The sequence below is a fragment of the Lutjanus erythropterus genome, chromosome 15, assembly GCF_056507025.1.
Source record: "Lutjanus erythropterus isolate fLutEry1 chromosome 15, fLutEry1.hap2, whole genome shotgun sequence".
In the NCBI taxonomy this organism is placed as follows: domain Eukaryota; kingdom Metazoa; phylum Chordata; class Actinopteri; order Lutjaniformes; family Lutjanidae; genus Lutjanus; species Lutjanus erythropterus.
In genome coordinates, this window is record NC_139331.1 from 4,756,049 (window position 1) to 4,770,209 (window position 14,161).

The 14,161-nt window shown below is 40.6% G+C and overlaps 1 protein-coding gene across 1 annotated transcript in view; it reads right to left on the minus strand.

The window, feature by feature from the left end:
* Positions 1-12,096: 12,096 nt before the first annotated feature.
* ube2j1 (ubiquitin-conjugating enzyme E2, J1) overlaps positions 12,097-14,161 on the minus strand; it is a 59,642-nt gene continuing 57,577 nt past the window's right edge. Inside the window, exon 8 of the mRNA XM_084737283.1 lies at positions 12,097-12,794. Within this exon, the coding sequence (XP_084593409.1) occupies positions 12,505-12,794 (290 nt within the window). The 3' untranslated portion in view covers positions 12,097-12,504. The remainder of the gene's footprint in view (positions 12,795-14,161) is intronic.

A 14,161-nucleotide genomic window follows, 5' to 3' on the forward strand; every position in this document is an offset into this window, starting at 1 on the left:
GGAAGATGTGAAATTGTATTAGAAAGCAGAGGAATTACAATATCTCACCCGATTGGTCAGCATCTCTAATATCCTTCTAAGACTTTGTTCAGATTAATATTTTTAGATGGGTTTCCTACACAATCCACTTGTCTCTGTGTAACGTCAGAGGACAGATCATGCCGGCAGCTGCTGGATGCACCATTTCACTTGACCTCCCACGGTTACTGTAGGAGGGAGCGCTGTCCTTGATGTGCTTTTTTAAACATGTGGCCTTCCAGTTGGTTTTCTTGTTTCCTTCTTGACCTTTGCCCTCCATCATACAGTGGAGAATTACAGTGCCTGTGCTGTCTGCTCTGTCTCCTCACACAAGCTCTTAATTTGAGTCTTCGCGGATGCAGAGGAACACTCTGTTCCCACTTGACAAAGACTTTTTGAGATTAAAAAGTATTATCCAGTCAAAACCCTGTTTTCTAGGTGGCTGTATCCAGCTGGATGAACGCTGAACATTCAGTGAGTGAAGAGTAAGGATAAAATATTTCCTTCTCTTTACAAGGTGGAAAAAGGTTTGGACGCAGAGATACATTTCACTAACTGAATTTTACGCCTTTCCAGGCTGATTATTTTACCCAAATTTAGTGTCACACACTTTACAGAAGATTTGAAAATTACAGAAGCTGTATTCTCTCTGCCTAAGCTGAAGGGGAAAGAAATGTGTTTCTCCTGCTTCAGCTTCTCTGTCTGTTTGAACTAAAGTACTTCATTTATAGATGAATACATTTAGATGTGATATAAAAGGAGCTTAACCCAGAGCCAGAGCTGTCCACTTCAGTCATATGACTTGGATTCCAATCAGACACGAGTCACAAGACTCTACTTGACGAAATCAAAGACTTGCTACTCAACTTGGACTTTAACTTGCTACTCAACTTGGTGACTTGACTTGGACTTGAGTCTCTCAACTTGAAAATACTTGATACCTTCCCCCAAGTCCAAAGATGAAAAAGTCTGAATCCACAAATCAATTTATTTCCCTTTGTTTTCTGAATCAACTAATGTTAACACTGTCGACACTTGATTGAACCAATCTGGCAGCATCCAATCAAATTGCAGGACAGAACTAACCATGAACTAATGTTACCTTACTGAGCTCTAATTGGAAAAAAAATTACATCAAAGAGAATTCTGTACAAAAACTATCAACAAAAAATGAATTGCAGTATGCAAAATTAGAGACAGAGACGCAACAACTTTGAACTTTATTTGAAATTTGAAGTTGCAACTGAAAATCAAGGTTCTGTTGTTAAAATGACTTCACATCTGGATGCATTATGACTTGCTGTTGCAGTCCACTAGGAGAACCCAAACACAGAACACAGACTCAAAAAGCAGAGTGACAAAAAGGGGGTTTATTTTTAAATAGAGGGTGTGGCTGTAGTGGGGAAAATCCAGGGGAAAGAAGCTGAGGGGAGCGGGCTGATGGCAGGGGAGTAGACAAGGTTGGAGGGGTTTGGCTGGCTGGAAGTATGGTAGAAGGACGGACAGACAGGCAGGTAGGTGGTGATTATATGACAGCGGAAAAAACAGGGTAAGAATCCACAAAAACTTCACTAGCATAAACAAGGTAACCGGCCTGGAGTATAACTGTACCACTGTGGTAGACACAACGATCTGACGAGGACTGAAGAGGAGAGCTGGTGTTTTATACTGCAGGGTTGATCACTGGATGGATCTCAGGTGAGCAGCAGGGAGCAGGTGAGTGACATGGATGCAATCAGGAAACCAGGAGAGCGAGGGAGTTGACTTGACTTAAGATTAGAGTAAAAAAAACTTCAAATTTAACAAATTAATTAATAATCAATTCAAAACAAATTAAAGTCAAGTCGCAAGTCAAGTCTGAATCTAGACTTAAGTTTTGACACAAATCCAAGTTAAGTCCAAGTCAAGTCTAAAATCAATTAAAATGAGTCCAAGGCAAGTCTCAAGTAAGCCACAAACAAGTCATGGGCAAGTCCAGATCAAGTCTCAGTCAACTGAAACGAGTCCACGTCACCTGTAACAAATCCAGGTCAGCTGACACAAATCCAAGTCAAGTCTCAAATTAAACAAGTTCAAGTCAGCTGACACAAATCTGAGTTCAGTCTGAGTCAAGTCTAAAATCAATCAAAACAAGTCCAAGGCAAGTCTCCAGTAAACCTCAGTCAACTGAAACAAGTCCATGTCACTTGTAAAAAATCCAGTTCATCTCAAACAAATGTAAGTCAAGTCTCAAATTAAACAAGTTCGAGTCAAGGCTCTTGTAAACTGAAGTCCAAGTCAAGTGTAAAATGAATAAAACAAAAAAGTCAAAGTCAAATTTTAAGTAGGCTAAAGACAAGTCTGAATCAATCCTTGTCAGCGTTATGTCTCCAGTTTCCAAAAGCTTGAATAAAACAGGTCCAAGTCAAGTCTTATGTAAATTTGAAAAAGTCCAAGTCAAATCTAAAATCATTCAAAACAAAACCAACAAATCTCAAGTAAGCTACAAATAAGTCATAGGGGAATGTCAAGTCTCAAGTCAAGTGAAACAAGTCCAAGTCCAATTCATGTCGAAAGTAAATCCTAACAAATCATCAAGTCAAATCACAAGTAAGCCAAAGACATGTCTGAATGTAGTCTGAAGTCTTGTCAGTGTTAAGTCTCCATTTTCCAAGAGGTTGAGGGCACATGCAAGTTAAGTTTCAAGTCAACTGAAATAAGTCCCAGTCAAATAAAACAAATCCAAGTCAACTGACACAAATCCAATCAAGTTTCAAGTAAATGAAGCCAAGTCTCAAGTCTTGTCAGTGTTAAGACTCCAGTTTCCAAGTTGTTTTTCCAACTGAAACAAATCCAAGTCAACTGACACAAATTCAAGTCAATTCTCAAGTCCCTGAGGGCTCATTCCAGTTAAATCTTAACTCTTCTAAAGGAAAGTGCAAGTCAGTTGCAAGTTTTTCAGGTCTCTGAGTGCTGTTGATAAAAAAATGATAAGATTAGAAGATTTTGCTTTCGAAACTATGTTGACAGTGTTTTTTTTTCTTTTTTTTTACATTGCTGAGACCCGTTCATCTCAGTGCTCAGCTCAAACACTACAGGTACTGCAGTATATTTCCATCTCTACTTTCTGAGGAGGCTGAGATCCTTCAACATTGGATAGACAATGCTCAGGATGTGTGGAGCCGGACTCTGGGACAGCGGTGTCAGTGAGGAGGATGGAGTCCAAGTCATGGGTCATCTTGGACCGTGTCTCCCACCCACTCCATGATTTTCTGGCCAGCCACAGGAGCACATTCAGTGCCAGGCTCATTCCTCCAAGATGCACCACAGAGTGTCACTGAAGTCATTCCTGCCTGTGGCCATCAAACTTTATGACTCCTCCTTCAGACTGTCAGACACTGAGTCAGTTCACTGGCCCCTGGACTTATCTCACCCTGTCAGCAGCTATAACCAACAACTTATTTATATTTTCAACTGTGCTCCACTGACTTAACTTACAATAATTTGTGCAATAACAACACTGTTGTTGTTATATAATGTAGTATGAGGAACATTTGTACATAATTCTTACATTTACACTACACAATAATTTTGTTATTTCTCTATTTTTCTACACATATTGTTACATGTTGAAGAATATGGCATCCTAACCCTAACCCCTAACCCTAACCCAATTTCACATACTTCTTATTAGTTATACTTCTGTGATTATTATTGCTATTTTATGTTTTGTTATAACTGTAATGTGTCCAAATGTTCCCCCTGGAATCAACCAAGTATTTCTGATTCTCATTAGCATGTTAGCATAGAACCAATGTGCCTCAGTGTGGTTCCGCAGAGCCACTATCACGGCTGAAGATGTCTTGTTTTCTGGTCACCTGTCACTGCAGCTGCAGACATGAAGAGGACTCTGTTGTTCACCACCATCGCTGGCCGGATTTCAAACAATGATGAAACCTCACATCAACTGTCTTGCAGAGTGGGGCACAGAAAACAACCTCCTGCTCTATGTCAGCAAAACCAAAGAGCTGATTGTTGATTTTTTGGAAAAAGGAGGCAAAGACGCACAGCTCTGTAACATCACAGAGAACCTGTCATGGACATCACGTCTCCACTCTGGAAAAGAAAGCTCAGAAACAGCTGTATTTCTTAAGAAAACTTAAGAAGGCAAAATTCCTATGCCAAGTTCATGTCAACTTCAATTCAGTTGAAAGCATCCTGTCTGGATAGATCACAAACTGGCATCATAGGCTGTGCATGGCCCAGGACAACAGGACTCTACAGAGGGTCATTAAAACTACCCAGACCATCACTGGTACCCATCTACCAAGCATCAGTGTTATCAGGGAGGTGAGGTGCCTGCTGAGCCCAAAGGATACTTCGGGTGGGTTCACACCCTAACCCTTGCTTGGGTTGGTGTGAACGCCGGACTGAACTCTGGATTGGACCGAACAACCGTCTCTGATCCGCCTGTGAAGGGTGGTCTGAGACCACAGTCAAGTGAACTCTGCAATGGTTCATTTCAGGTGTGGATACCTATTAAACCAATCACTGACACATACCACTGTATTTCTCACCTCTTTGGTTAAAAACTTTTTCTTGGTTTGGTGACTGGTTAGCACCCAGCATGTTTTCTACCAAAATATGGACTGACAGAGGACAGACCTGGACTCACAACAAAGTGAGAAATGCCTGCACTGTTAAATAAGTTATACCCTCTGTCTTATGAGACATTCATGACATCTCCTGGTATGAACAGAACGTGATGGTACTCTATGATTTACAATGTCCAGGTACAAATTCAGCAGGGGTCTGTTGTCTTTTTACCTGCCGACTGACCAATAATCAAATGACATTACCACTCCTTGACTTGTGTTAACATTATCTGGACTATTTGAGTTTTGTCTTTGTGAACACAAATTGGACCATCTGGAAAACTGAAACTATGTATCATCCATGTATTGGTTTAAGGTGTAGGAACCAGACCTTCAGGTGTGAACCTGCCCTAAAAGACAATATCAACCCCAGCCGCAGCCTGTTCAACCTGCTGTAGTCTGGCGAGAGATACAGAAGTATCCGCTGCCATCTGCCATCCAGTGCATATGCTGCCACGTTTGCTCAGTTCACTGTCGTCAACTTTGTTTTCAACATGGCCTCTCAAAGTTTTCTGCTTCTGAAATAGACTTCTCTTCATAATATTTCCCATTTGAAGGCATGCTGGATCCATTATTGTGATATATAACAATATAATATATACTGAAACAAAAACACGGGGAAGAGATGTTCTCATTTAATAATTTTATGCCTTCTCATTCAAAATTTTTGGACAGTATTATGATTTGAAATTTAATAAAAAAAAAACAACATTTATTTGCGTACCACTAAATGGAGCTTATGTACCACCAGTAGTATTTGTATCACAGTTTGAGAATCTAGATTTAAAAGAGGTAAAAAAAATCAACACACTACTTTTGCTGTGTTATGAGCCAGATCTGTCGCCTTTTTATTCTTTCAATAAATTCTTCAGCATGAGCTGTAGTGTCAAAGGTGCAGCGCCGCTCTCTGTGTGGAACCAAACAGACGGGAGGGAAACTGGATCCCCACGTTTTGCAATTGTTGCTGAACTCCATCGAAACATTTTTGCTGCTGAGGTGAGACATCAGGATAAAATCTGATGTGCTGATTCTTGTAGAGGACCTTGCCTTTTACCGTGGCTGCCTACATAACCAGACTGTTGTCCTTCTAGTTCAGAAACTTGACTATGAATGTCCTTGGTTGACCTCATCTTTGGTCCTCGAGATTCTTATCTCAGACGATCCTCACACACCTTTAGTCAGTGCTCATACAGAAATTAAAACACCAACCATCTTTTAGTGTAGTTCCACCTTCATTTCTGCAGTAGGTTTCATAATTAGTCTTTCCCGAGGGCTAACGTCACTGTGGCTAGTTTCATCAGACTCTGGGTTGAGCATAGTGGGTAGTGTTGTTGAAACTTGCAGGTTCTGGAGGCGAAAGTTCAGCTTTTCCCTTTCCCTTTCTTTGCATGTTGAAATATGTGCCATGCGTAACGTCTTTGATGACAACAAAAAAAAAGTAAAAATTAAGAAAGGATTTTAGTCAGCAATACAACAGAGCTTAACACGTGCGTCCTCTCAGCACCTTGCCATAACCAGAAGAATCTGGGATCTACTGTTTATAAATTAAAATCTTTAGTGAGTAGCAAAAAGCAAATTACATCTTCATCTAACTACAACCCTGTGTTATATGATGAAGAATAAATCTACCTTGTAAAAAAAATCACAACTAAAATGTATGACTCAACACAAAAAAACAAAAAAGCAAAAACTGTCCATCCAGCTGAATATTTCTGAAATACACAGCTTAATTCTTGAGTTGTTTTGCCTCTGAACGCTGCCATAATCACTGCTTGGGTGGCTGTGATTATTCACAGTTTCACATATTAGAAAATGTGAGAGGAAATGCATTTTACACACATTAGGGCCTGGCAATTATTTGATCCATCATCAGGATTATTTAAAAGGTAACAGCAATACTCCATGTTCCCTGTGGGATGTGAAGATATAATAAGACATTATGAAACCTGACACACAGAAAACACGTTCTGTCATTCAAGCCGTTTATTTTGTGTTTATATCCCAGTATACCAGCCTCGGGCACAACAACTGAGGAGACAGATATGGAGAGATCCAGAGAATATGGATATTCATGAAGAATCTCTGCTGCCTTCAAGTAATACCTGGACATATGCAGGTGCGAGACGTTGCTCAAATCAATGACCAACTACAGATACAGATTTGTTCCCCTCCACAGGTAGACTGCTACGACGACCTCTCAGCTATTTGTATGCTGCCAGGTTGCTGTACATGTCAGAGAGGCGTCAGCTACGATGTGCAAAGAGTGAATTTAAATTGCTTCCCAGTTCTTCTGTGTCTCATCAGAGTGATAAACCCCTACTCAAAGTATATCAAAGAGGGTAAACGTTAGACAGTGTTTGGGTCTATTTATACAAGCTGGGGGGAAAAAAATGAGTGTTTGCATACAGCTTCAGAGAATGCAAGGCAAACAAGAGATTAATACGCAGGGACGTGGTGTGAATACCATGAACCAGCAGGGGAGACAGGGAGAGAGGCAGAGAAGGGGGGGGGGCAGATACAAATGAATGGGATTACAGTGTCCACAGAAAAATGACTTCCTGGTTCACATTAAAAGAAATCAAATCTGTCATGAAAGCTGAATCAGAGCCAAAAATCCAATGAGTCCTACTGTACTGGGCTGAACCTGCAGGCTGACTGAGGACCAGAGTCATGTTTACTGGTGGAAATAATCCCCAAAATTATCTCTCCAGTAAACGTTGCCGAGCAGATAACAGTTCAAAGCACTGTGCCCTCATGCTCTACTTCAGTAAACATGTTGTATTGAGCAAAATGTTGGATCACTCAACTCATCCCCCTCACATGACTGCTGGGAATTATTTCACTACGGGCTCTATTTTAATGGAAGCATGACAACAGCGCACAACTTTTATTCCTGACCTTCAGATTCTCTTTTTTGCTTTTGGTATTGTGCCCAGCACAAGTGGGAGTTTGATTGTTAAGCTTTCCTTTTATTTCCTGTCATATCTCACTCATTGTTGAGAACTGGGACAAAACCGTATTTGAGGGAGGTTTTGATTTTTACTCTTCAATTATGCTGGAAAATATATTTTTAAAGATCAAACTCCTGGCTAGTAAACCTTGTAACAGGCCAACCTCCTAGCGATTAAATTTTTTATTAAATGTAGACGTCAACTCCATCAGATGGAAAAGTGAGACAGGGGTCCTTAGAGTATAGCTAACCCTTTTTACGCCTGATGAAATCATGTTTTTGTAAAAGTCTGATGGAGTTGACAGAAATCTGGGTGCCAAAGTGCCAAATTTCACTTAAAAAAAACTGGTATTAACACAAAGATTGTCTGGGACAAGGGTGTTTTCTGGCACAGAGCAAGTTTAGAAAAATTTAAAGGTAAAGCAAACCAAAACATTTCATTATTGAAAATCCTTTAAGATTTTTTTTAACTAAACAAATTGAATTAGAATGCTGGTATTAGTAACTTACAAAGTTTCCTTTAGTAGGACATGATTTGTTCCAGTTCTCAAGAATGGGTGATATATAATGTTTCAGTGTCAGATGTTCATATTAAACTTGGACAAATTTTTCAAATAACAAGGTAAACAAATGTGTGTAAAAAGTGCACTTGGGCTTCAAGTGAAGTCCAGGCTTCAGACTGCTCTGAATGCAACGTTTCCAATGTTTTTTTTTGCTATACTTTTAACATCAAGCCGACGCCAACTCGCTGCAGATTTCTTTATATCATCATCCCCGCCCATCCACCCACTCCGTCTGTCTTTGTTCTGCTGCTCTGCTCAGGACTGTCTTGTGAAAGTGTTTTGGTTTTTTTTTTGGTTGTGAAAAAAATTACTTATTTTCTAGTTTTCCCACCGATATCCTCTGGCTGCTCAACTCTCAGTGATTTATGGAGTTTCTCATAGACAGATATGTTTATTTCTTGCTAAAGTAGCTAGCTGCTATTGCTAGTTAGCTCAGGAAGCCATACTGTTAGCCATCCTATTAGACACCACCCAGACTTGGAACTTGACCGGCTCCCAAAGTGGTTCAAGGCTCCTTTACTAGAGATGTATACACCAACACTCCCCCCAATGTTTTGAACTCCCAGGCAAGGCAGAGTGAGCTAATAGGACCACTAGCTGCATGACTAAGGTCAGACATATACTTGGTTTTAAGTATGCGTTCATACACAGTCATATGCATCATGGCTGCCTCGCGTATCCTGCACCCGTTTGGAGCATTAATTGCTCTCAGGAATCAATGCTACGCTAACACAATTGCATGATTGAAAAACAAGTATATCTACTGCCTAACTGAGCTAGCTAGTTGTTAGCAGTAGTTAGCGGCTAAAGAAGCTAACAACAAGTAAAGCTTTCTGTCCATAAAGAAACTGTAAATCACTGAGAGTTTGGGCAGAGTAGCCAGAGAACACCAGAAGGAAAAACAGAAAATATTTTCTTCCTAAAACAGAAGATAAATAAGGGCGTTTTTGAACTGTGAATCATGCAAAGCTACTTCTGTGGAGCCCTAGAACAAAAATAGAGTGCTGGAAGTATGGTATTTTGGTGGAAACTGGGTGTTAGAAGTTGCACGGAAATGATACGTCTCAGAACCACACTTGTTTCTGAAGTTTCTACTCTAGCAATTTGGTGATTTTAGCAGCAAGAGAAAACTAAATACTGGAGGTTTCCAGCAGTTATGAAACAATTCTGTAAATACACAATGTCAATCAAACATCCCCCAACCATGAGATGCATTTACACTAGTTTTAAAATGAAAGTTTAATGCGATTCTATCAGGTGTTTTGTGACCACCTTAAAAGGGTACTCCACTGATTCATCACTGCACTCCTGTAACTGTGGAACACTCATGATGGACAGTTTTAAAATGAAAAGGATCTAAATCAATACTCTCCTTTTATCCCACACATTCCCCTTCCTTGTCAGAACACTGCACCTAAATTATCCACCATGTACTCACATTTACTGTCTTCCACCCTAACAGACACTGACTCAAGTGACATCACTTGAGGACATTCATCAGACTTCACACAGCTCCTTCTGAAGACACAAACTGTTTTATACAACATGTTTCACATATGAAGCAATACTCCCCAGGCTGTATAAACAGACTTTGATGTGTAAAAACAGTGGAGTTCCCCTTTAATGTGTCACTGCGGGAGGTGCTGTTGCAAGGATGCTGTCACACTTCTACAAGTGGCTGTAATTGTTAAATGATATTAATGTTATTCAGGCTCTAACGGGGGTGAGATGAAGGGTAAGTAGATGATGGTATTTGGATGCAGCATACAGCAGGTTTGTTTGATTTCCAGCTGCAGTCGGGTCACAGCTCTTCGTGGTCAGCGACCCGTCTGTCTTCCGCTCTGCTTCTGTTGACTTGAGTTTTTTTTTGGTGTTGTCGGTTTATATAAAAAGGTGAGAGAAAGGCCGAGTACCTGTGTCACATATTGTGACTTCAAAGCACGTTCTTGACTGCACACTGGTACAAAGTGTGATAACAGCAGCCCTGCGGTCGCACGCTAACATGGTCACACAGCATGGTGTAACACGTGAATATTGGTAAATAAATGGGTTGTGTTTACAGTATCTGTTGTCCACAGCTGCTTTATGCTGCAAAGCTTCACCTTTAGTTCATTAAAGGGATAGTCTGGGTTTTTTTTTTAAGCGTGGTTCTATGAGTTAGTCAGAGGAGTACCAATGTGAGAAGTTAGCTAGCATTCAGCAGCAAAACATTTTTTAACACAACTAAAATAAATCAGTTGGAGTTTACGCTATATTTAGAATATTTTACTTACTTTACCTTGTTGTCAGACCACTATCTTGCTGTTTTCCTGTGGAAAACTGCAGTTATATAAACCAAATATCACCCTCTCCAAACCAGCCAGTCATTCTACCTCACCTGCACTTCCTCATTTTTCATTTACAAATAAGCACATTTTGTTTGATTTTTTCTAATCCTGAGCCTTTTTTAAGGTTGCTCATAAGACTCAGAGCAAAGCGCAGTTTTAGTCTCCGCACAACAAGCTGGCTTTGGTTTTTAATGAATTATACATTTTAAAATGAGAAAAATCACAACAGTTCTTTGCAATTTTCACTTGTTCCTGCAATGCCATAAAAAAAAATCTTAAAAAAAAAAAACTGTAACATGCATCCCAATTTTTTTTAAAAAGCTCCTGTGAAATCAGGGATTTTAGGTCACAACGGAAAAGTCAACCAAAAAAGCCTGTCAGTGATTTCTTTCTTTCTTTTTTTTTTTTTTTTCAAGCAGGATTTTTTTAGGTGCTGCTGACCACAGCAGTACATTCCTTACTTTCCTGCACAGTATTCCTGCTGCTTCTCTAAATTCTCGACTACCATCTACTGTAGGCAATACACTGACCATGGATAAATACCTCATACAACCACACTTCAAAAAAAATCCACACTATCGCTTTAATATGAGGGACTCCTAACGTATTTGTTATCCACAGCTGCTTTATAATAAAGCCTCTCCTTCAGTTCATTAAATCCCTGCAGCAGGACACATGCTGTGCTAATGATTCTGCAGCCGGTGATTTGAAGAGGTGCTGCCACACACACCTCCACACACACACACGCACACATCAGACTGGTCAGTTATTACCCAGTGTTCTGCCTGTTTCTTGTGGGAGATGTCAGATCAGCGGGGCTCATCAGCCCAGCGGATCGCTGCCACTACCGCAACATTTCATGTTCTCTCTTGAAATGCACATGTTGCTACATCATCATCGTTTATGATGCTATGAGATACAGTAGAATTACTATTAGTACCACACCAGCCACATCTGTACCAGTCAAACGTTTGAACACATCTTCTCATTCAAGATTTCTTTTCTTTCTTTTATAATTTTTCTATATTGTAGATCAATACTGGAGACATCAAATTCTGAAAAAATATGAAATTACATGGAAATAATGTGAAAACAAGGCAAACCATGTTTACTTTAAAAATATGTAAACTAAAAGACTCACATACCGCAAGATTTAATCAAATCTTTGATTGCAAGTGCAGAAGATGGTGTGCAGGAGTATTTTTTCTTTTTATTGTCGACTCTTGATCTTCTCCTACACACGTGTCGCTCTACAAGTGTGAAAAACGTTTGCTCTTTCATATTTTAGATCCTACAAAGCAGACACCTTTGCACACTGTTGGTATACTCTGAACCAGTTCTTATGAAAACTGAAGAAAAAACATTTAATGAGAAGTGTGTCCAAACTTTGGACTGGTACTGAATATGAGCCAAAATAGCCGGAGCACTTGAGAACACCCACACTGAGGTTGGTGCACTTGCATTATTAAAACAGAACCCTGTATGGTTGGACTGACCTGACCTGACATTACAGGAAGATAAAGCACACGAAGAGGAAGTGATTACAGCACACACACTGTGTGCAGATACTTCCATGATTAAATAATTACCTTGAGACAAAAAAATTCTGTGTTGTTGACATATTATATTACACTTTTAATTAAATAATGGGAACACAGGGCAGCCCCAGGTTAGACAACAATTATATGGAAGGGGACGTGTGGTGTGTGTGGCTGCTGAACTGATCACAAACACAACAAAGCTTCCCGTTTTTAAAAATGCATGACACTCTGGAGAGTAAAATTCACATTGATTAAAAGACACCCTGGAGGTGTTGTGGTGAGTGGAGCGCCTCCTCTGCAGGAATGAAAGTTCCCCCTCAGTGGAGGCTGATGAGCAGCGAGGGCACAAAGTCAGCGCCAGACGCCGCCTCGGCTCTGGTTCCACTTCAGCGGCTCATAGTTTTTGTTAGGGAGGCAGCAGGAGGGGTTGACTCGAGGGTGAGGAGGGAGAGGAGGGGGCTGCCTTGTTGGTCACAGCTCGTAGTCGAACTTGTACTCTTGAGCCAGGTAGATCCTGCGGAAGATGAGCGCGGCCAGGGCCAGAGTGAGCACCACGATGAGGACCGCCGAGCCCGCGTGGCTTTCGTCCTGAGGTTGGCGAGGAGCCGGGGCGAAGGCCGGCCTGCTGGCTGGATCTCTGCCGTCTCTCTGGCCCTGCTGGCTGCGCTGCTGGGCGCGACGCTGCCGAGGGCTGAGAGGCCGGCCGGCAGTGGGGGCCGCAGGGGGCCGGGGTGCCTCTTCTCCTGTGGCTGGAGATGTCTCTTCCTGTGGAGGAGGATCAGTGAGACAAAACAAGGTATTAGAGGTAATTAATTAATAATTAGCTGATTAATCGATTATGAGAAAAGGAGATGACTGGTTGCTCTGAATACTCAACTGTAGATTAAAATGTGGATTCATTAATCTAAGTAAAATCAACCCCCGAAATCTATAGTTAACTGTTAATGAGTGCATAATAAAGGATTAATTAACTTTAATAAGCATTATTCACACTAAAGAGCCTGTATCCCCAAAATGCAACATTAATTGATGATAACATAATAAAGGATTACTTAACCTTAATAAGCATTGTTCGCGATTTAGAGCCAGTACCCCTAAAATGCATATTTATGTTATAATAAGTGCTTATTTAACCGCTAATAAATGCACAACAAATGGCTGCGTCATGGTTCTAAGGTGCACTGACAACATTTCAGAAGCAGAGTATCTGTTTTTCATCACATTTATAATGTAGTTTACAGTTGTGCTGCTAACATTTTGCATTTAGCAGCATACATACATGTTGCAGCTCACTGAGATGCGTAATGCCGTGCGGCTGTAATTTACGTGGTTTATTTTCTGCATACTGCAGTACGAAGTGACTGTAGTAATTATGACAGTAACAGCATTAAGAGCGAGAAAGTCTGTGTATGGAGGGGGTGGGGTGGATTAGTGGGTCAAACAAACACAGGACTTTTCCAGGAGGGTTCAGTTTTAAAAAAAGAAGTCAGTACCTCATTGTATACCTAACTATTGTCATGTCACTTCCATCACATGACACATGTAACATGCTTATTTTAACCCAAACTATTCAAAACCTTTCCTAAACCTAACCAAGTAGTTTAGGCTGTTTAACCTAACCCAGCTCCTGCCTCCTGCACATTAACCACGTTTGAGTAAAAGTTGCTAAAAGACTGGGAACTATGTGGTACTGAACTGTAGCTTCTTTTCTGTGTTCAGGATTTTTTAGGTGGAGCTACCCTCGCTAACGGTCAGTCATGAACGTACCTACAAAAACTCTCAGCCCAAAACAGCTGGCTGTTATTAGCTCACTTCAGTTCCAACAACCTGACACCGAAGGCAAAAACCCCCCAAAACATTCTGGTGCAGATTGAGGGGAGAAAGTTGATTTTCCAGTAAGTTGATAGATCACTGTCCTCTGGCTCTGGTGGCTCAAACAAGCTAAATAAAGCTGCTACAAGGAGCATGCATGTTTCAGTTTGGTTTTCAGGTGATAGTGGTGTTTGACACTGAGACAGCTGAATGGACACGCCCTCAGTGTTTCAGAGCAGTGAAATGTCTCATGATTTTGAGACTTAATTTTATATACCTTTATTTATACTATACTTTTTAATGATTCAAATTTGGC